The following is a 23,380-nucleotide window of genomic DNA, read 5'->3' as shown; positions in this document are numbered from 1 at the left end:
ATCAGTCATAGACAATGGTCGACTCTCGCATACACCTGTTCGAGAGATATTGGATGACTCTCGCCAAAGCAACGGTGACAAATAATGACAATCATTTTCAGAATGGGTGGTTTGTAGACACTCCAAGCTCCACTCCACTCCCCCTTCTGCCCCTTCATATCCAGAAGCACCCTCATCACATGGTTCAACAGTGGGGTAAGGAGGTGGGGTAGTCTGAGTGCCTAACATGGGTCCCCCTTTGTACACAGGGTCTATCACATGGGATTGGAGATTGAAGGGAGAGGTGCGGTACAATGTGAAGAAAGGACTTACTTGTTTAAAACTGCCTGTGTGTACCGTGTCTGTCAATTCCTCATATACTCTCTGTGATGAGCTGTGAAAAAAACAGAATTTTTCAATATTTACGGGATGGCTGTTGTGATCTTTAAAAAAAAAAAAGTATATTCTGAAAATATAATTTAATATATAATTTAATCCAACTATATTTAACAGTAATTATCACACAGTAGGGATTAAAGTCCAACTAAAATAAAAAAATATATATATATTTTTCAGGTCAGAAATCTATGTCAAAGTTATTTTCAAATGTATCATTATTGAAAGAAAGAAAAAAGAAAAATCAGAATCGCTCCTTACCAACCAATAAGCATCTAAACTGACCAATGACATTTGCAGGTAGGTTTTTGAGCTATGTGCTACAGTGGACTAGCGTGTTAGTTATCTAGCCTGCAAACTAAAGTTAGCAGCTCACTTTTTCTCTGATGGATGCTTGTTTGGTAGCACATTCAGCAAGCTGAGGTACAGTGCAACACGTGTCCATGCTCGTAGATGAAAAGAAAACAGCTAGAGAGCTACTGTGGGTGTGGCCACAAGAATGTAACTTTCTGCATAGCTTACTATGTCGTCTCCATCTCTTTTTGTAGTTTCTCTTTCTGCGCATTTCTAAGAAGGCCTGTTGCTGTGGAACCTGTGTCTGATCGTCCCATCGTCTCATGAAGTGATGACAAACTGGAGGACAGGTCCTCTGCTGACACCATGGGTACCTCTTGTCCCGAGCCTGGACTCCTACGTATGGCCTCTGTACGCCTGCCTGGCCTGGGACTGTCAATGTCTTCGTGAAGGGCAGAAAAACCTGACAAAGGATACAGTGCAGGCATACAGAAAAAGTTGATATAACTTGGTTGGTATAAATAACTGGAACTTTATAGGAAAGTAATCGATTACAACTTTCTACTTAAACATAACCAAATCAGCCTGCTTATAGTCAACATTGGCTTGTGTACCTTCACTATGATCCAGTGCTATGGTCCGTTCTATTTCTGCATAGGTATGTGACGATGTCTCCTCCTGAGTGGACTTGTTTATCTTTGTTTCAATGAGGTGAACGATGTCCATTCGGTTGATCTTCGTCAGTCTTTTAATCAGTGTTGTTTCTGGTGACACAGAAAACAGACTTAAAACTCAACTTTAAATTTGAGGAGCTACTACTTTGTACTTGTTATACCCTACTGTTCACTGACCTGTGCCATGCTTTCCCTCCCTCTCTGTCCAGAGTTTCAAAAGGGCATGGCTTTGGTCTTGAAGTGAGTTGGGGTTCTCGATCCTTATCCGGTTGATCCCTTCCTCACTGAAGTCCAGTTCTCGTGCCAACTCTGTGAAGAAAAAGAAGATGTAATGTTATGATGGTCTGAAGATACATTTGAAGTGTTTGAAAAGATTTTTCTTGAAAATTAAGTAATAATGTATATTTTCAGTTTGATAGCTTGTTCATGACTCACCTGTCCAGCTGAAGCCCAAATGGTCAGCTATAATGGCCAACCGTTGTTCTTTTCTCTCTGCTTCATCCTGTGGATCTACTGTAAATACCACCAGACAGCCATGAGCGGTCAGAGCCACAAGGTATACCAAATCAAGTCACATTCACAAACGGTATCGAAAATCTTCACTGGCTTTCTTGTTCTTGTAGTACCGACAGTTTGTTTAGTTAAATCATGCTATCAAATTCAGTAACTGTAACCTAGAGCAATCACATAATGTGCCTGTGAAGAATGGTTGTGATAGACCTTGTAGTGACACTACAAAATTAGCATTAAAATAAGTACATTTCAATCATTATTAAAATGATTGACATAACATGTGGTAGTTCAAATGATGATCTGCTCTTTAATATTTAAAACGTTTTAGCCACTAAGTTGTTTTCACAAGTTCCATAAAGCCTTTAAGTCAATCTTGAGATTTTCAGCACACATAGAAGGAAAGAGAGACGCCATTACGAACACAAACACAGCTCAAGTGACACAGCCACGCGGATTCTTCATCTACAATGGGACTTAACTACAAGAGACAGAGAGGCAGCACCATTACAGCTACAGTGTACTAATGAGGCACAAGAGATAGAGAATAGCCCCTTATACTGGGGGGATACCTTGACTTTGGACTTTATCATCTGGGATTCGCTGCATCTGTGTCTCAACAGGGTCGTCCCACAGTGGTCTAATGGGAAAGACGTCTCCTGAGGGAGGGAACTGCATCTCAGGGAAAGTTTCTCTTTCTATGATTGATGGATCAATGAGACTGCTCTCATCATCTGAGTTGGCGGCTGCAGCCTCTTGTTCTTTCTCTGTCTCTGCCTGTGCCAACCTTGCCACAAGTTTTGCAGCTTCCTCGCTTATCTCTTCAAAGAACTCAATGGACTGTTTGCATGGCTCACTTTTCTCTTTAGTGGGTGTTGATGAACGAGAAGACTGACCACTTTTGCCTCGGACTGGCAATCTGGATTGGAAGCTTTTAGATTTTGCTGCCTCAGCACTCAAGGGGCGACCCTGTTCTTTTTTACCAGATGGCCTGGTAGACTCCCCCTCACAGAAGCTCTTGGCTTTGGAAGATGGTGTCTTGGTTTTGGCATCCCCAGAAGGACCTGCATCTGTCTCAGATTTTCTCCTTGTGTCCTTTTTTACAGGAACTTTAAGCTTTTTGTCCGGGGTAGATTCAGCACGTTTGACAGTAGAATCGGGCTTGAGAGAGCTAGCCTTGATGGGAATTCTAGATTTAGACTCAGAAGTGAAGGAGGCCTCTTTTTTAAGAGTGGCTGAAGAGGAGGTTGCATGAGATGGAGAGGGAATTGTGGATTTACCCCGACCTTGAGGAGCAGACTTAGCTTGTGTTTTGACTGGAGTCTTTTTAACACTACTAGAAGCACTTTGTTTGGACTTGCCAGTTGGTTTGGGGGCTTCTATCACTGACTGTAGTTCCTCTGGAGAGGAATCAGAAGACTCTTGGCCCTGCTCAGAGTAAACTGATCTAGTGACAGTAGTTTCTGCTGTCTGTACATTCGTTATCATTTGGTCAGGGGAACTTGAGTCTAAATCTAAGCATCCTTCATTTACATTTTTGTCTGTTTTAGTTTCTAGACCATCAGGGGATGTCTGATCTTTCTTTGAGGATTTGGCTGAAGCTGAAATGCCCATTTTAGGGATTTTAGATTTTGAGGCATCGGCTTTAGAGGCTGGCTGATCACCTTCAGATGGGGACTGAAGCTGAGAATCAGTTGTTTCTTTTGATTTTTCAATCTCTTCAGTTTTAACCTCTAATGTTAGGTTGAGGCCAACTTCAGGTTCTGCTGCTGATCTCATACCTTCTTGTCTGGCCTCTTCTAAGAGAGGCTCCTCTAAAGGCTGTTCACCTATCTGGAAAAAGGCAAAGCCACCTCCCTCTTCCTCATAGCTCCTCTTAGTCATGTCAATAGCACCACTTCGGGTCATCTCAAAGAGCTTCCCTTCTTGGAATAGAAAAGGGTTGGGCTCACTGGTAGGAGTGCTCTCTTCTGTTGGTGTTCTACCAGGTGTTGTGTCTGGAGTTGCTTGCAGAGACTGACGGTCCACCACCAGATTTAGTATCTTCTGTTCCTCCTCTTTGACACGAGCTGCAAAGGCAGCATCATCTTCCCGCATGGCAGACCATGAGTCAGTGTCTACCCTTGCAGTGACACCTTTTGACTCAGTTCTGGGAGGTTCCAGTGCCTCATCATCCTCCTCTGTGTCATCATAGATACAGACCTCCGGTTTGAACATTTCCTTTGTTTGACCTGTGGCAACAGTTGCACTGAGTCCAGCCTCTGGTGGTCCTGTATGCCCCTTTTGATCTCCTTTCACTTCATCTGTTACATTGCTACCTTGTTTTAGCGTACCAGTCGGTAGATTGCTAACACCTAACTCTTCGCTTCCTTTTGACTTCCTTAAGCACTCCTCCTTTTGCTCGTCAGTCCTGTTTTCAGTGTTTGATGCAGCCCTTTTGGCAGTTTGGCCTTTATCAGCTTTTGCAGATGGTGGGACTCTTTGTTCCTGTGCAGTTTCCAGTTTTGATTTTGAATGGTGCTGGTCTGAGACAGAGTGAGGTCCCTCTGAAGTGATACTGGCTGTTGTTGTTGTTGTGTTCTTGATCTCTTTGCTGTGCGATCCATCATGCAAACCTGCTGAAAAAGGAGAGGGAGGTTGTACTTTAATATGGGGATCAACAGAAAGAGCTAACTTTGAATCTTCAGCGGGTCTTTTGAGCCCACATTCATTTTGCGAAAGCCTCTCACTTGTGGGCTCTAATGTATCATAGCTGTCATCCCCTATTTTGGCATCTGCTGAGGGAAACAAATCTTTTCTAGAGTTCTTTTTGCTCCTTGCGTCTTGTTCCATTTCATCAAATGTTTTTATTTTGGCTGCCATCTTAAACATCTTCTCCTCTGGAGTGATTTTTCTTTTAGCTTCACAGCTGTCTGATGTATCCTCTTCTTCTGGGTCTTCAGGGATGACAGCCGATTTGGATGGAACAGAGAGGAATGTATGGTCAGGGGGTTTGGGGTTTACCTCATAACTTACCTCTTCAGAACTAGGAGTGTCAGGGGAGAGGGGACTCTTACCAGAACTTGTCATCTGAGATGTCTGCTCACAACTGTCATCATCAGCACTAGCCTCATGGTCTCGAAGCAGCCTACCACGCAAAGCATCTTGGGAGAATTCTGTAGCTTTGGAGGACTCTGGATGGCTAGAGGGTTTACTAGGTGGACCTAGAGCTGATGGAAAGGATGGGTGGCTTTTTTGCTCTACAGGGCTGCTCTCTAAGGAGTCATGAGGGGGTGATTCCTTGGTTGGGCTGGGTTCAATGGAGTCTGGGGACTTATGGGAGGAGTTTTCTTCCATGAGAGGACTACCCTCTAGAGAGTCTCTGTGGCTTATTGTCAAAGAGTCATCAGCTAATGGGCTGAGCGCATCTGAGTCTTGTTTTAAAGGCAGCTCTAAGCTTTCATGACGTTGAGAAGAGGATCTAGAGGCTGGAGAATCAACTAAAGACAATGCTAGCTGACGATCAGGGCTCTCGTCATCGCTAAGAAAAGTTTCTACAGTCTCTGAAATTCTCTTTGTAAGTTTTTGAGGTCTAGAAGGCTTAGACTCGCTCCTCCTAACAGATATGGACTCACTTGTAGTGTGGTCATCTGCAGCCTCGCTGGACAAGACAGGGAGGGTCAATTCTGTAGACAGATGGTCACCAGTGGTCCCCACACCAGAGTCTCCAGACTTCTCTGTGTCTTTATTTTCTATTTTGACTGTTGTGGCAGTTGCTGCCGAAGTTGTAGAGGTCTGCTGTCCAGTTTTGGGAGAAAAACACAGACTTTCTGGGCTTGTACCTGGAGTGGCTAGACCCTCATGTTTGTAACTGTCCTCAGAGCTCAGATGAGGAGTTCCATCTCCAGAACTGGCACTTAGTGAGTCTGCCACACCCTCATGTTTTAAGCTGTCAGAGCTATCATCAAGGCCACCATTTCCAAAGTCTACAGTTTCCGTTGAATGGGCGGCAGCAACTGACTTGGTTTCTTTCTCTCTGTCTTGCTGAGTGGTCTCTTTCTTGTGAGGTTTGGAATCCAAAGATACTTCTCGTTCTTGAGAGATACATGAGGTTATTGCTTTGGTCATGGATTTGGAATGGATAGCTGATTTTGTGGTTTTCTCTGATCTTGATGTAGTGGATGTTTTGAGTTCAAATAGCCCAGACTTTCTCTTTGAGGGGTCCTGCCCCGTTTGGAATGCTTGCATCAGCTCTTTAACAGACATGGTTTCCTCAAGTTTTTCAGATTCAGCTTTGGGGGATTTAGGGGCGCCCTGTTTTGGTTTAGGGCTTTCTTTGGCTTTTGGAGAGGGTTTGCTCATAACAGGCAATTGTGAAGGCTTGCTTCCAGTGACCTTTTTGCTCTTTTGCTCAGCTTCTACTTTCTGTTGTAAGGCTTTGACTTTGTCCTTTATTGACCCAATGGGAGTTTCTTCAACCACTGGGGACACAGGTGATGCTGGGGCAGGGGCTGTAGGCACACGTAGAAGGGCACCTGCCTCTGTCGATTCCTCTGCCTGCCCCTGGTCTTTCCCCTTCTTTCTGACTGGCTTTTTAACTTCACCAGCAGCTGTTTTGTCATGCACTTTGGTTGGAGTGGTTGGTTTAGAACTTTTGCGCAGTACAACATCAGTGAATTTCTCTTGAACGGCTGGCTCTTTTTTAGCTTTTATTTTGGAGCTTACTGGTGCATCCAGGAGGTATTCTTTAAGGTCACCACTGTCCTTTATGGCTTTGGGTCTTGGAGCTCCTCTGTTAGCTCTACTTTCACGTAAGACAGGCTCTTGAATTTCTAGGGCTGCCATCTTTTTGGCCTCCTTTATCTCACTGTCTGAGAGGAGAACCCACTCCTCTGCCATTCTAGCTGCTTTTGCTAACTCCTCTGCTGCCTCACCCTCATATGTTCCACTCCTCAGTATCTCGCTGACTTTCTCTAGGTCCTCTTTGACTTTCTCTAAGTCCTTCTCCATTATTTCTAATGGCTCTCCAGAGACATCCTCAGTCCCTTTCTCTAGACCACACCCTCCTAAGGAAGGGGACTTCTCTGTGGAGTCTGCAGTCAAGATGGCAGTCATTTTGATCAAATCTTGTTTCATCTCTGACACGTCGGATAGGAGGTCTGGTTCTCGAATCAGCTCTGATTTCAGGACTGATGTCTCCGTCTCTTCATCTTCCATATGGAAGAACAACAAGTAAGGAGTAAAGAAAATCAAAAATTCAAATGAAAGGAGACAGACATCGGAGAATGTGGTCAGGATAAGATTGAAACACACTGCAGGGATCATAGGACAACAAATTCACAATGGGTTCTACATCAGGGTATCAGAGGAATTGGGCTTATTCTTTCATGTCTCTGGGGAACTGTGGAAAGGCAAAGGCTAAATAATACCGATGGAAAATGACATGAGCAGGAAATAACTTGCTTATACACTCAGTGCACCCACACTCACAAGACAAAACTATAGAACAAAAATAAAACACATAAAAAAACTGTACCAACAATGAGTGAGACCAGGTTACCAAGAAACCAACAAGTACAATGGAAGAAGGGACAACAAAGGAAACAAAGAAACATCAAGACATCTCAAGATTGCTCGGATGTATGACAAATGTCAATGTGAAAACAACTCAGAATGCTAGTTGTGTCTATCAAAGAAAGCCAGTGATAACTTAAACAAAATATGATGCCATGCTATTCATTCAGACTGAGCAGATAATTTACTTTCACAAAATCTAAGTAGGAAGGAGGATCTCTGGAATACTAGAAAAAGACATCTTGCAAGGAGGGACAATATTTTAATTCCCTTTGCCGTCCATTCAGTCGTATCTTTCAGTAAACATTTGAAATATGACTGAAATGAAAACTGAAATAACAAAAAAACTGTGCACAAAACATAAGAAAATGGTGTTGTGAGGGAACATTCCAGAATTGGCACACCAACAAAAAAAACAAATGAACTCTCATTAACAAGACATTACATATAATCATTCAGACATACAAGCACACGCATACACATTTATGTAAGGCAAGTTATTTCCATGCAAAGCAAAGGGAGGTGCTGATGGAAAGGTCCTGGTAAAGAGTGAGTGGAAAGTTCAGTGTACTGATTAAATCTGTTAGAATTAGAGAATAAGAGGTGCTCATGATCAAGAGCTGCTTGTCTTCATTCAGTAATGTGGTGAGTTCTTGGTTCAACTACTTCTATGACATTCAGTATCAGTATCGTCTATATCAAAGATATATTTCCTATATTAAACTCTCCTGAAAAGATATACATGGATTTCTAATCAATAACATATTATCCATGTATGTCCATATATAACAGGGGCTGTTTTATTATAGTAGGTTAATCTAAATCAGAATCAGAAACAGGTTTATTGCCTAGTAGGGTTTCACGTACAAAGAATTTGCCTTGGTATATTGCTCAAGTATATTGTTTTTAGCAGTTTCTATTTTAGTCATTTTCACATTACTAAATGAACAAGGCAAGGAGGACTAAGGGGGAAGGATTTAGAAGGGTTGCTTCACCATTACACTACAGTTGGAGGAACACCAATATTCTGGCCTCTAATATCCTGGAACTGGGTGCTTACACAGAACCCAGTTTCAGGAACTGATATGTGCACATGGGTGTGAAAGATAGTTTTGGAAAGGTGCTGGCACAAGCATGACACAGCATGGCACAAACTGAGAGGCCGCAGCAGGATGAACACATTGTTAGGAAGATGAAGGCAGTGTCGAGGTGTGCTTCAGTGATGACAAATCACATCACCTCTCATCTCCTTTAAAAGCTGAGCTCATTCCAGTCTTGCTGCTATACGAGGGCTACAGTTATTTAACTAACTGTAAGGGACTGAAATATCCCCCAAGCAGTAGTGAATGACATTATTGGTAAGAGTCTCTCATTGATCTAACCAGTACAGAGTCTGACTTAATGCTATCAAAAGTTGTATTTTGATGTGCATTTAAATCTGTACTGAAAAAATTTATATGAAACAGAAAGATGCAAAAAATCAAAATACGTGAAAGGTTGTTTTTTTTGTGATTTTAAAGAGGTCTGATTGTGTACTAAACCACAACAATGTTTTGTTCTTTGTGCTGAACGCTTTTATGCCAAAGCCAGTAGTCAAACTGCACTGCGCCACCTGAACAGGATGAACGCTACGCCGGTTGCATCACTCCACCCACTTCAACACAAGCGGGTTTGTTTAAAAATGAGGCACAAGCATAATGGCAAAACAAAAACGGCATTGTGACTGTGTTGGTGCTACTGCAAGCTTTTGGCCAGCGCAAAATTAGAGGCCATTGCCACATAAACGTCACCACAGTATGAATGAGTTTGATTTTCATGTACATACGTAGATGGCAGTGTCTAACTCTGTCTCCATATTTCCAATCTCAAATTGTGAAAGAGTTAAATTGGAGACATTGAGGCAGGTGTGAAAAAAAAAAAAAAAAGCAAAGTAAAAAGTGAATTAAGCCTCAGGAGAAACATAACATTGACATGGGGAGATGCAGGTAAGGCCTTTTTGTTCGACAAGACAAAAAAAAAAAAAACATGAAGCTTAAAGGGCTTTGATAAGATGTATATGGTTTACAACTAAGCTAAGGGCTAAGCTGGTGGTGTCAGTGTATCAGTGTGGTTATTCCTTTGCACACTCTGTTTAACTACATTAGACTAATCACCCATACAGTATCAGTGTTATTGTCATATTAGGTTGGTTAATAAAGACATGCAGATGTGCAGTATTATTATAGAAAAGCAACTATTTTAGTACAAGTTATAAAGAAAATAGGGGAAAAAATGTCTTACATTTCTCTAGCGTTCTGCTGGTCTGGAAAAAAACACCGAAAATGGATCACAGTTAGTCTTGTTTCATCCACTATATGTGCTGGATATTCTAAAATGACTACTACCATTACAATTGCTACTTCAGGAACAAGACCACAAAGGACACATAACACAACAGCAAAAATGAGCTATGCCACTGACAAATCACAATCTAATCTACTACAATAAACACAAAAAGAAAAATGTATCTAAAATATCTAACATCTGACTACTTGTGAACGTGTCCATTGTGGAGTGGACAGGATAGGTCAGCAGAGCTAGTTAGTAGAAGAGAGACGGGTCGCGGTGGCAGCTTTTACCTCTTCCTCTTGCTCTTGGTCTGAATCGGAATCCTTTTGGGAGCAAGAAGCAGCAAGAAGCAGAAAGATGTACAGATAGAAACAACAGCAACATTAAAGGGAGAAAAAAAAGACAGGGGGCAATGTATGGTTACCATAGAAACGAGGACAACCAGTCAGTGTGGTTTCAGGGGAAAGCCAGAGCGGTCTTTAAAGCTGCGCTAGGCAAAGCGTTTGGATGTAAAAACAGATCTCGTTAGCCTGAATCATACTTTGATGACTAGCCATGCTAACCAGACTAGCCATCACATTGCGAGACATCTGAAGTCCAACATATTTGGTATAGGCCACCAGCCTGTAATGTTGCCTAGTACAGCCTTGAAGATGGCTCACTGGGCAGGAAGTCAATTTTCACAGTTAAGTTCTTCTTGGAATGTCAAAACATACATATAAGAAAAATGAGAATTTATACTCAGGAATATCAACGAAGATAGAAAATAATTGGTGTTATGTATTGGAATAGTGTAGTGATTAATAAGTGGGAGATGAGCATATTACAGTGGCACAGGGAAACTAGAGTATTTTATGCTTTTCATTTTAAATCACAGCTGCCGACAGCCACTTTTACTGACAAGAACTAACAAGATGTGCAACAGAAAGCATCCTCTGTTGAGTCACACAACGGCATAGTGCCCTTACCTTGCTGTATGATGGGAGGGTGATGTTGAGGTTGCATATGGCATTTTGGGTGAGTGACCTGTAGTTCCTGGGCTCTTTCATGAAGGACAGACGGCCGCACGGCTCCTGAGTGTTGTCTCTGATCTGCAACAGCCAAGCAGTTCAGCATGAGGCAGTCAATTTAATACAAATGAAGTAGTGTTGACTAACTCTTGCTGCACTTGCATAAAATAAAAACTGTGGATGCTTCTTTGTGGAATAAACAAATGACGAAGAGCGCTCACTTTGATGAAGAGTGCTAGTCTGTTCTCTTTAAAGGCAAAGAAGCTGAAGAGATGGTGCTGGCCACTTTTGGTAAGGGGAACAAGGTTTCCAAAGCAGTCTGCATAGATAGGCTTGCCTTCCAGGACCTGAGAAATAAAAACAGACAGGTGAGTAAAAGGGCTAAATAACAACATATGACAAACAAACGGTATGTGGACACAAGCCCTAAGTGGTGAAGAACCATAATCTAAGCTAAGCTAATAATCTAAGCAATCGTGTTGCAAATGTGTTGGTGTCAGGGATACTGCCTCATACAGGTTTAAATCACATTTATTTTGATTTTTTCAGTAGTGGTCTGAGTGGTCTATAACCAATCCTGGGCCACCTTTTGCTTTCAATATACTTGCCGTTTTTTTTTGCGGATGACACACAGATCTATGTCCTGGTAAAAACCAGTGAGGAAGGCAACTTGCATCACCTAATATCCTGTTTCTCAGAAATCAAGTCTCAAAACGCTCACAAGCTAAATGGAAACGAACCAGACAATTGTATTTGGTCCTTACCCAAGTCCACCCCCACTCGACAGAACAGAAGAGTCTTGGCTCCCTGTCCGATTTTAACCTTAAAGTCAGGTCTTTCGTTTCTCACGTTGGTCTTGAGAAGTTTATTCATGCTTTCACGTCACCGTGTCTAGATTATTGCAGTTCATTGTATTCAAGGTTAAGCCACGATCCTATGCCTTTAACTGGTACCTAATGCAGCTTTTAAAGTGAAGTGAGCTAGCCTTCTCCAAGTGGACCTTCATCATGGCAACAGCTGTAGTTGGTGAGACTCTGCTCTCCTGCCTCACCTCTACATCTCGGCTGCGGGCCACCTCGGTGAAGTTCTCCTGCTGCTCCAGGGTTTTGTCGATCTTGTCATCCGTCATGCAGAAGCAGCGCAGTCGGGCCTCGATGGGATCGTGGGTCTTGGCAAAGATGACAAACTTGGCCATGTATGGGACACAGATGATCTCTCGGTACACCTGGGTGGAGAAGTTGACAGATTCCTGGACTTGCCGACAGTCTATCAGCCAGAATCTAGAGAGCATAAGGGGATAGGACAGAACCAGTGGGGTTAGGTCTTTGTTGGCCACCACATTGAAATCAGGAAATAGATTGAGTTGTTTTCTTTTACCTGGCAGACACATTGGTGGTGAAGGAGACACAGTCATTGATGAACGTTAACGGAGTGGTTCCTGTTATGTCCTCCCATTGAGCAGGCGTTGTTCCACCTGCACACACGAACACAAGACTGACGCATTAGAATGTGAGAATGTCTCTGGTTGGTCTATTCACATATTGTGTGTGTGTGTGCGTGCTCTAACCCGTGATACTGCAGAGCAGTCGTAAGGTGGGGGTGTCCCCTCCGAATCCATTGAGGACCGGGTCGGAGTTGCTCTTGGGGACAGGGATGGTCATGGTGATGGGTTTATGGAACTTCCTCCTGCGGGGCTCCAGGGTGACGATGGGGCTGAAGGTGGCCTTGTTTCCCAGGATCTTCCTCACTACATCCACATTCACTGGCTGGGCCTGGTAGAGTAGACAGAGTAAACAACGACCTCACTTTCATTTGTCAATAAATCATACACAGGGTTATTGTCTGAGCAAGGTCATGTACTGAGGATGGTCTCCAGACTGAAATATTGGCTGCAGTGAACTTTGCACCAAGGTTGTCAACTGACAAGCTATGATATACAACAACCATCTAACGCTGGGCAAGGCACTGTCCTTCACATGGAATGGAATTACCCAAAAATACATTGCTTTTTTCAGGAAATAGTAAGGACCATCTCCATCCAAGAAATGTATTGCACACTAAAACACTGATCAAACTGATACAAACTCAGCTACTAGGATACATGCAATTACTTCTTCCACACATTTGAAGACGGAATAGTGGCTTCGAAAGACGTTTTCCTGAAATAAATAATTTCTTTCATCAATGTATTTTTTGCCACGCTAGTTGTATCTGGCAACAGGGATAGTAATGTCCTTTGGTCATCAGTTGGTTGATCCACCACTTTCATTTAGACTGAAATATCTCAACTAACCCAACTATTGGATGGACTGCCGTGAAATATACAGATATTCATGTATGAACCCTAACCACTTTGCAGCTCCTTTTACTTTTCATCAACGCCACCAGCAGGTAAATGTTTTTCACTTATCCACTGGAGCATCCTACAAGATGGATTTGCATGGATAGGATTGACAAAATACGATAGGGATATTCTTGATATACTATGATAAAGACAAATACGACAAAACAGGTAAACGTATATATCAAAGAGGGACCATAGACTGAGGCTTTTGTAGATTACCTGCAGTCCGACCCTGATCCTCTTGGTGAGGGCACCCTCGGGAAAAACTGCTTGTACTTGGGGCACGACAGTGCTGCTCAGGATGCCTCCTTCAGGGCCAATCAGATTACTGTCTTGCTTGATGCGCGACACCACCGCAAAATACTGTGGGAAATCTCTAGTGATGATACGGCAAATGCGCTTCCTCTCTAGCTCCTCTGGCGTGTCCAGCTCTGGAAGGGGGAGGGGGGCAGAAAATGACAGGTGTCAGGGACATTAATGTAGGAATAAATATATAATTTCCTCAACTCATGGTGCAGCCTTCTGGTACACCGTAAAGAGACTGACCCTCATCCATGCCGTTGAGTATCTGGTTGAGTTCTTCTTGGGTGTGTTCACAGTGATGCTCCTTCCAGCTCTCTCCAGTCTCACTCCTCAGGATCACCAGCTCCCTCTCTTTCCCCCGCAGGGCAGCAAAGTGGGGGATCTCCACAATCACAGGGCTGGAGGGGTAGAGGTCAGGTAGTGTGGGTAAGTAAACACCAAATGTCATACCTGATCTAATTTACTTGGATTATTCTTGGCCAAGACCATTATTCAGTGTCGACTTTAGATTTTCCCATTTCTCTTGAGAAAAATGTTCTTGTAGATTGACTATATCTAATATTGATAATATTACTTTATTACTTACCTGATCATAAACAATGCATAATCACAACAAGCTAGCTACAACACATATCTATAAGAAGCATGCTACAAGTACAATCCAACATGGGACAAACACATTAAAGCACAACTTCATAATTTTCATGTGACATTTAGAGGGTTCTTTGGCCTGACAGCACATGATCATTTACTTTTCTATTGTTGCCATTTTGGACATTAAACACTACATTTTCAAATCTGTTATTTGACAGCTAGTGCTCGCCAGCTGCTTTCAGTATCTTGAATTTATGTAATGTGATTGTATCCGTAGACATAACTTCCTCATTTTATTTTAAGTCTTAACTCTAAACGGTGGAAAAAAAACTTTTAAATGTGTAATTTTCCTGCGAAAAGCTTAATCATAAGGAAAATGGCCAAAGATTATGAGTATGCCAGACTCTCCAAAATTTCCAATTTGTGATTACACTTGGGAAATTAGCCTGTTGGTCAACTTAACATTTACATAACAAGGAGGGGCAATACCACAAAACCACACCATGCAGTCGAATTTCACCTGGTTTCCTAGCTCCTCACAGGCCACAAAACCATTTAAATTTCACACATAAACAATGAAAACAAAAACTTCTTCTAACACATGTATTATTATCATTATTATTATGAAAACAGGAAGCATCAAAAAGAAATATTAACACAGAAATGGAAAAGGCTCAGCAGGAAAGAGGGATTAAAGAAAAGAAGAAACAGCAAAGTAATGTCACAGCAATGTACCGGATGAAGTGGGGTGCAAGACACTAGCGCAAGCACGACAACACAGTGACGTATGGACAAAATAACATCTAATGGAAGGGTTTGTAAAGGGAAACACTGAGACCGGCATCCATGGATTGTTTCATATGCGAAACCATTGATTTCTTTTCTCCACCCTACCCGAGGAATTTTGTCCCCGGCGGGCCGAGCTGGAGGATTCTGCTAACCAAACTCTCTCCCTCATTAAGAGGTGGAGGGGCACTGGGGAGGTGGAGTTTACTGTGTGATCGACCAAGCGTCCATACGCAGCAGTGAGGAAGAAAAGAGCACACACAATGTTTTGGTTTGGGTGCAAAATAGGAACCTTGTGGACTGATTTGAACCAGTTGAGTGAGATTATAAACACTGTGGTAGTTTTTAGCTGCATGTCTGCGGAGACCAAAGGTGTTCAAAATTAAATAAATAAGAAACTATTAAATTAATAATCACGTGAATACATACATACAAAATGTAAACACGATATTTAAATGAGTTCCTGTTTCCTGTCATTATCACTGTCAGTTTTATTAAGTTCCAGCAGTTTTTATTACAAAATAACAGTTTTCCAAAATCGAACGCAATTTCTCTTTCATAAAGCTGCTTTTCAACACAAAGTCTTTGTCTGTCAATCAAGACAAACAGGGAATGGCAAGGAATGCGATTGGTTGTCGCTTTAGCCTAAATAAGCCAAAAGCAAATTGTATTGCGGGAAAAAAAATTAAACAAATGACATTTTAAAATAAAAAATGCTGGAATTACATGAAAATGACCTGCTACAAAAACAAAAAGGATGAACTAACTAAATACATATAATTTAATGATAATTGTATTAAATAATTTTGGTCACTTTGGGTCTCTGTATATGTCTAAGTTTTTACAGGCCAGGAAGGACATTTTTGCAGTTTCAAATATGCTGTAAGAAATGTTCAACTGTTTCATGCCAAATGACAAACAAAAAGTGATAATTTACATTCATAATTGGATCAATCATCTTATGGTTGAGAGAAGCAGGTTTCACTGCAGAGTTAAATACTCAAACATTTCATATAAACATTATAATAAAAACAACATGTTTCAGTAGTTTTGGTCAGGGAGAACCTCCGACATGTCAGGAAGGTACTGATGACTGGATGGGTGATGGGCAAAACTGACATTACATGGATACTATATGCTTTTATACTATACTGTCTCAAACATTACCAGCAAAGGGCAGAATTTGAGGCCACATATCAAACCAATCATGGTGCAATATACTGGAGGTGGAGTTAATAATGCTTTTTTCATTAAGGGTTAGGGATACGGTTAAAAAGAGTTAGACAGCAGCTGTTATGAAAGAAAACAGGGCATGCTGAAGAGCAAAGATTAACAGATTCCCTGGTGCTGGGAGAAAGCAAGAGCAGATACAGAAACAGTTTTAGTAAGCTAGAGGCAGAGGTTAAATTAATCTGAAAGAAAAAGGGCAGCTTATTTAAAAAGGATAAAAAATTAGAAAAAAATCAGTGTCAATGTGGCTGAATGTAGAGATAATGTACTACAGGTCGGACCGCTTCTTCCTGTTTTACTCTTTCCTGATTTCTCTTCTCTTCTCTTTCATCTTTCCTCTAACACTAGAGATGCATCGTTAACAGATATCAAACACTTTTCAAATTCCATTTTCCATTTTAATTTCAAAGGTTGTTGGCATAGAATATCCAAACCTGAGTAAAGATGTATACAAAGTGAAAACGTGCAGAAACTAGCACACAAATGTTTCCAATGTACCACTAACTAGCAATGAAATCATACATCTCCATCTAGTATTAATACGTTTACCTGCTGGCTCCTGCACTTTTGATATTTTGCACATTTTTTTCTACCTTTTCTGAGACTCTGCCTTCCCTTTTCCTGTACATCCACTAACTTCCAAGGCACTCATTCATTCCGTCACTCATCCCTGTGTGGCCTTACCCGAGGAACTGGGCTCCTGACGGCCCCACCTCGATGACCCTGCTGGCCAGGCCCTCGCCCTCGACCATCGGGGGCATGGTGGCCAAGCGGTGCCGCTTCACCAGCCGGCATGTCACCCGCGTGGGCGCGCTGCACTTCCTGGGCGGGATGATGATGCGTAGGCCGTTGTGCCGGCAACCGCGCATGGCCCCGCCCCTGGCGTCCACCATGAAGCTGACCAGGAAGCTGAGGTGGAACAGGAGGTATTTCCACAAATTAAAGACATGCATCATTGATCCCATTACGTGATGAGAACACAGACACCAAAGCTACTTTGTAGATTATTTGCCCAAGTGTTAACACTAGCAGTTTCTCTTGAGAGCTCGTAGCTGCCTGAAGTGGTTACAAATCCAAAATTCTATACACACGTCCAACTATGCAGGACCGTGGAGCTTTCAACCAAATAATCCACCTTTGTCAGCAAACAGCAGTTGTGTGGGGGTTGTTTTTATCAACTGTGGTTATAATTACTTTTTGTTTAATCATTGGACTGCAGATGGACCTTGCAACGTCAGCTTTATGGGGTAAATCCAATGAATTTGACTTTTTAAATTGAAAGAGAAACAAGGTAGTATTTTCTCTTTTGAAAGTTATATTGTTCCAAAAAGGTGTATGCACTGTATTCTTACTGTCACTCATCATATTTTATGATCTACTGGGGCCATATTGCTCCATATTTTGGTGTCTATTTTCTCAACACTGAATGGTCACGATGATGAACGGCTCCATCTCCATAAATCTTGTTAAGATGCATTACACTCGCTGACTTCACAGCTCGAGACTCTTTGACGTCACTTCCCATGCAAAGAGGCAAATACTGTATGGATCACACATCTCAATGAGGAGGGGGGAGGGGAGTGTATGGGCGTGATGAGGTGACAATTACAATTTTGATACCACACCCAGTTCTAACGTGACCCTTGCCTGGCTTCAGGTAAGCTGACGACACAGTTTTTGAAACACACAGAGGCATAAAAACGTGTTATTGAATTCGACAAGACGACCAGTAAACCGTTAGAAGACAAAGACTGCTATCCTCCATTGGCTGAAACATAGCAGCAAATAGTGGCTTATTTTAATATGGCAAGAAAAGAAAACTAGCTTGTCAATCAGACCAAGGGAGATCCAAGGTCATTTTCTTGTATATGTAAATATTCCTTAGGCTAACATGAAAGGTATGTTAGTGGAAATGCACAATTCACAAGACACTGTATGAAATCAAGAAACATGTCCTCAACTTGCACTGCCTCTTTTTGCCCACAATTTAAAGGTTTGTTTTCCTTAACTTGCCATTTCACAGGATCTGTCCATGCGGACACTCTGGGAAATGGGCAGAAATATTTGGACAATTTAAGCCAGATTTGAATGACTTGACGCACTGTGAACCACACAGTTCGAGGCAATGTCTGTTGAGGACAGTGACACATACACCTCTCCACCAGGAGAGCACACTGTGAGGGAAGGAAGAGAATGATGAAGGTGAGGAGGAGAGTGATTGAACCAAGGAGCAGAAGGATCACCTGCTGTGGTCTCCATGATCAGGGCACGGAGAAGAATGGCTAAAAACAACAACCACATCAGACAGAGAGGAATCAAAAGTCAAGCGGAAACAATTCAGAATAAGAGGAAGCCTGAGAGGAAAACACACAGAGCAGACACGAGAAAGTCAGAAGAAGCTGCAGAGATCTTTTTAAACCACGATCTACAGTAACGCGCTCGACAAGCGCTGACATGATAGCTTAAACTTCAATACTGCCTACGTACTGGAGGAGAGTAGTGGAGATTTAAACCAGTATTCATCGTACTTTCATCAAAATATGTTGAGTACATGGACGATATTCTGCTTCCCTTTGTTACTTAAAGGAATGTATTTTATTAAGAGTGAGATGAGAAGGTCAACATCAAGCTAATGTCTGCGCAAGTAAGTATGGAGCACGGAGTAAGGGCATGGTTAGCCTAGCTTAGCATAAGGACTGGACGGAGGGGCAAACAGCTCGCCGCGGCAGCTAAAGCTCACTCGTTAAGGCGTTGTGTCCAATTTGTTTAATTGGTAATCTGCAAAAAAAAAAAAGATCATTTGTGGCTTTAGAGGGAGTTATGTGCTGGTTACGTGACAAACAACCTCCGCCCAAGTAGTTCTGGGCAGCGTGTCGGGCTATAGCGCAAGGTTGCCCGAGACGGTTGACGAGTATGAGCCTCAACAAGAAACAGTTTTCCTGGTGCAACACATCGTCATTTTTACATTTCTGTTTGTGTAAAGATTGAACAAACAAGATGGCACGCCGATCAGCGAGCCAGGCTAATCACATCCTGAACTTTCTGCTCCCTACTTAATGCACAGACATGAGATTCACATCGATCTTCTCATCTCACTCCCACGCCGGGTTGAGACAGGAAGGGGGTAGCGCCGTCAAGCACTCGCCGGAGTGAAATGTCAAAATCTGCCCATCCACTATATTCATTTGAAATGTTATCACTGCTGTTTGTGATTGTGTTGTTATCCAGGAACACATCTAGGGAGGATCTAGAGACAAACTACAACAGGTCAGGTACTTTGCAGCAAAATCATTTGTTACATTTCTTAATGTGCCGTGCTGCAGAGGTACAATGTATTCTCAGTAACAGCTGTCAAGTGAGAGGAAGCACTCTACTTAAGAAAACGCTGATTTTAAATTAACTTAATTAACCACTTAAGAAACGCTATGGATTAAATGTAATTACGTGCTTGAAATATAATAGCAGCTCAGCGATCAGGACCCTGATGAGATTGGGTTAATGCATATTCAGGAGATGTTTCAGTGTGTGCATGCATATGTATTCAAATACTTTTGTCTGTTTCCTCCCGTGCCCACGTGTGTTCAACATGTTTTGTTTTTTTTCTCGTTTCCTGTCCTTATTCGTAATGATTTCCTCCAGTCTGACAGTGCGGTACCCACCCAGAGTGAATGGGGCTGGAGGATAAAGCCACATTGTCCAGGTTCTCTGTGCCCCAGCTCAGACGGTACGAATCCCTCTCGTTCTCCCTGGCAAGCGACGAAACCTGCAATCAAACACAGAGCCTCCGATTAGACAAATACCAGCGATTACTGAATGTAGCAATGCTAGCTGAAAGATAATGACTTTATCGTTTCCTTGCCAAAAGAAATAAGTTCCTCAGTCATTCAGGTGATAGTGTCAGTACTAAGTCATAGGCAACCAGACTTGTTTGCTTCTCAAGTTATCCATCAGGTTTCATTACTTCTATCGGCTGATGGTGAAACCTCTCTGAAGGCTACAGGAAGATTCAAATTCAACAGTTTGCAGGCTAAAAGTCAGGATATTGTGGCCATTTTGACTTGTTGTTATCTGTCCTTTGCAAGTCCCCAGATTTATGGAAGGTCCTTATTAACTATAATCAATACAGAGCAGTTAATATGCAATGTATAATCAAAATTAACCCGTGCAGAACTTTCAAATATATCAGCGGTCAAATAAGTATTGGGATAATTTACTGCGCATATATATATATATATATATATATATATATATATATATATATATAAAAAGCACCAATACCACAATATAGAAATACTCCCATTACCAAAACAAATCCTGTATTGATTATAAAGCAGGTCTAGGTGCTGTGAATACTGGGAAAGTATCAAAACGCTCAGTCCACGGAGAAATGAAACACAGCCCATATTCAGACACTATGCCTTTGAAACGAGCCGTCAGGACTTCCGTAAGGTTGTGATGTCACAACTATACAGTCACCGCCCTCAGCCACGCCCCCCCAGCAGGTCATGTGCTCCAGGCACAGCACCACCTCTGTAACAGTTCACTGTTTTTTTACAGCTGCAGAGTAACTTGAATAAATGTAGTGGGGTAAAAAAAAAAAAAAAGGTACAACATTTCCCTCTGTAGTGGAGTAGAAGTATAAAGTAACAGAACTTTTAAATACTGCCACGTGACTATCAAGGCTAGAGGTGTCGTACCTGGTGACAGTTGAGCAGCTCATCCATCATGCCTTCATGTTTAGGGGAGTAGTAGTTGTTGTGGGTGGGTGTGAAGGACCTGTCCGAACTGCGGCAGAGAAGAAGAAAGCAGTGAAGCCAGTGAAGCTCGCGGATCTAACAGCAGGAGTGGGAAATTCATGAGGACTACAGAGGAAAGTACATCTTGGTTGTGGACTCATTACACACACATGGAGATTGGGGCTGGGTATCGCTCCAAACGTTTTAAATGCAGACGCTAAAATAACGGCTATGTTTCGCGTTGGTGTTGACTCGACACGAACAACCTCACGGGAACGTTGCCAAAACAAAAAGATTTACCAGCACCATGTGTTGTCTCAGAAACTTACAGTTTTCGGAATATAACACACAGCTAATTAACAAGACTAAGAGTGTGAGAATGAAGATGAGAATGTCCTTAGTGTTCGACAAATTGAAAGTTTCAACCTGATGATTAAAAAGTCATTACGATCCTGCTATCCTTTAGAGCAGATGTCTAGCGTGGTTACAAAAAACTAAATTCGGATTTAAATCAGGAAATATCTAATCGGGAAAAAAAAAACATCCAGTCCCAGGGAGACTGTTAAACTGGTTATCTCAGCAGTGCTGAAGATTTAAAAAAGGCCAGATATGTGGTCAGCGTCAGCACATACCTTTGCATTCGACTATGGAGGCATGACAAGGAGACCAACGATGAAGTATGAGCAGGAGAGGTTGCAAAACACACACACACATAAAAATACAGGCAGTTAGTTGTTGTCCTCGACAGGAAAAGTGTCATTAGTACATGCAGACAACCAAACACAGCAAATATCAGGAACCAGATTGACATAGAAACATAACAAGGATTTAGGTTTTCTAAAAAAAAATATTACACTGTATGTTAAAACAACACAAGGAACAATTGTTTGCTCTGTGGAGTATTTGTTCTGCATGAAGCAGATGGGCATACACATTTGCTTTTGAGTCAGACACGACCCACGCAAAGACTTAGTTTACCAAAGACATACCTGAACCCCCCTAACCAGGTTGTTCTGGCTGCTTGTTAGCTCAGTGAAACACGTGACGGAGTTTGACGTACCTGTCGGTGCGTCCCCCCTCCAGGCTGAAGCGGAGGTAGTTCATCCCATCCAGATACTGTCCCGGCAGGGAGTCGTCTCCCAGCTCCCTGAGGTCCTCGGCCCTAAGATACTCCCCTCCGTCACCTGTCATCGTGTCATCGCCTTGGGAGAGCGGAGAGAAGGGTGGAGGTGCGTCCATGAATGAGGAAAAAAAAAAAAAAAAAAACACACACACACTCTTTTAGGGCAGCTGGTTATTGGTCAGGTTACCGTTGATTGATATGAACCTCAAATTATCCAAAGGTAGCTCCAGTGCTAACATGTTATATAGGGCAATTAGTACTAACGAAAATAGGGTAAGCAGGTCTTTTTTCCTGTAGATTTGGACATTTAAAAAAATAATATAATTCATTCAACATGAAAAAGTAGCTGGCAAAACAATCACGCCATTTAGTAGCTGTTCAGGAGCTTTCGATTGTTTCCAGGGTCAAGAGTAAACTTTATCTTTAACAACATTAATGTCTTTTTAAACCAACGTGGAAATCCAAAAATGTATTTGCTGAGGGAGATAATCGGACACGATTTCGGGAGCTTTCAACTGCACCTAAAGGTATTCATCAGCAGACAGAGTTTGCATGGTCACATGGTTCCTGAGTTTGCTCATAGAGAGAGAGCAAATTCCACTCTGCTGGCGAAGACTATTAGATGTTGTTTTAAGCTACACACCAAAAACAAGTAAGTGGACCTTCTGTTGAGATTATTCTGTTAACTAACAGTATAATCTTTAGGCGACCAATGCAGAAATAAACTTTTTTTTATAAGGTTCCCTTAAATTTGCTATTTCAATAACTGTGACCAAGAAATGTACTGGGCAGGGATTTTTTATCGATATGTGCTGTCTGGTGGACAAACTATGGTGACACTGTTTGAAACATGTCTGGACTTCAGTTTCTTGTCATTTATCAGCTGATATATAACCGCTGATACCGATACACTGAGCTGATACCGGTCAATACATATCTGCGTGGCGTGATTTATCTAGTATAATCCATTTTGTGTCAGTTTCACTTTACTCTGCTGAGCAAACCCTCCAGTCTTAGCAAGCTTAGCAGCATATGGTGTTAGCATACTTACCATTCAGTTTCTCGCACCTGAGATAATGCTACAGGATTACTACAATATATTCTATTCACAAGTTATCATTCTAGTCTGTGCGCAGTAGCAGTAAACAGCATTTTCTTTTTTTCCCCCCAGTGCTGTCTCACATCAAACAGAGGCATGTTGTGGCAGCATTCTCTACAGCCATGTGTTATCTGCACTGTAGCGTCAAAGCTCTACTGCTGTGCCACTAGTGGACAGCAGGGGGTAGCGTCGCTTTCGGCTGCAGGTTAACCTGGGCCAAGATGTCCCGCATCAGCATGTTCAGAGGACTGCTGGAACTTTGCGCATCACATTAAGAATTCCCCTCTCAGGCCTGTGTCGTAACAAGAAGAGAAATTCAAGTCTTATAACAGACATTTAGATGTTATAGATGAGTTACATTTTTGATGGAAATACAGAACAATCTACTGACGTAGTTATAGTAGTAGTAGCAATGGTACAG

At 42.1% G+C, this 23,380-nt stretch overlaps 1 protein-coding gene across 1 annotated transcript in view; it reads right to left on the bottom strand.

Annotated features, from left to right (window-relative positions):
• Positions 1-23,380, bottom strand: part of ank2b (ankyrin 2b, neuronal) — a 102,653-nt gene that overhangs the window by 18,681 nt on the left and 60,592 nt on the right. Inside the window, exons 25-47 of the mRNA XM_070930280.1 lie at positions 21,798-21,939; positions 21,370-21,381; positions 20,699-20,786; positions 19,661-19,764; positions 18,245-18,283; positions 16,686-16,910; positions 14,880-14,978; positions 13,635-13,789; positions 13,308-13,519; positions 12,312-12,516; positions 12,122-12,218; positions 11,796-12,024; positions 10,966-11,091; positions 10,703-10,825; positions 10,025-10,057; positions 9,687-9,708; positions 4,910-7,042; positions 2,426-4,471; positions 1,779-1,856; positions 1,521-1,652; positions 1,284-1,433; positions 898-1,132; positions 313-373 (exon numbers count right to left, since the gene is read on the bottom strand). Of these exons, the coding sequence (XP_070786381.1) occupies positions 313-373; positions 898-1,132; positions 1,284-1,433; positions 1,521-1,652; positions 1,779-1,856; positions 2,426-4,471; positions 4,910-7,042; positions 9,687-9,708; positions 10,025-10,057; positions 10,703-10,825; positions 10,966-11,091; positions 11,796-12,024; positions 12,122-12,218; positions 12,312-12,516; positions 13,308-13,519; positions 13,635-13,789; positions 14,880-14,978; positions 16,686-16,910; positions 18,245-18,283; positions 19,661-19,764; positions 20,699-20,786; positions 21,370-21,381; positions 21,798-21,939 (6,746 nt within the window). The remainder of the gene's footprint in view (positions 1-312; positions 374-897; positions 1,133-1,283; positions 1,434-1,520; positions 1,653-1,778; positions 1,857-2,425; positions 4,472-4,909; positions 7,043-9,686; positions 9,709-10,024; positions 10,058-10,702; positions 10,826-10,965; positions 11,092-11,795; positions 12,025-12,121; positions 12,219-12,311; positions 12,517-13,307; positions 13,520-13,634; positions 13,790-14,879; positions 14,979-16,685; positions 16,911-18,244; positions 18,284-19,660; positions 19,765-20,698; positions 20,787-21,369; positions 21,382-21,797; positions 21,940-23,380) is intronic.

The sequence above is a fragment of the Enoplosus armatus genome, chromosome 23 (assembly GCF_043641665.1).
Source record: "Enoplosus armatus isolate fEnoArm2 chromosome 23, fEnoArm2.hap1, whole genome shotgun sequence".
NCBI lineage: Eukaryota > Metazoa > Chordata > Actinopteri > Centrarchiformes > Enoplosidae > Enoplosus > Enoplosus armatus.
The sequence above is the reverse complement of the archived record's forward strand: the minus strand, read 5'-3'. Positions and strand labels throughout refer to the sequence as shown.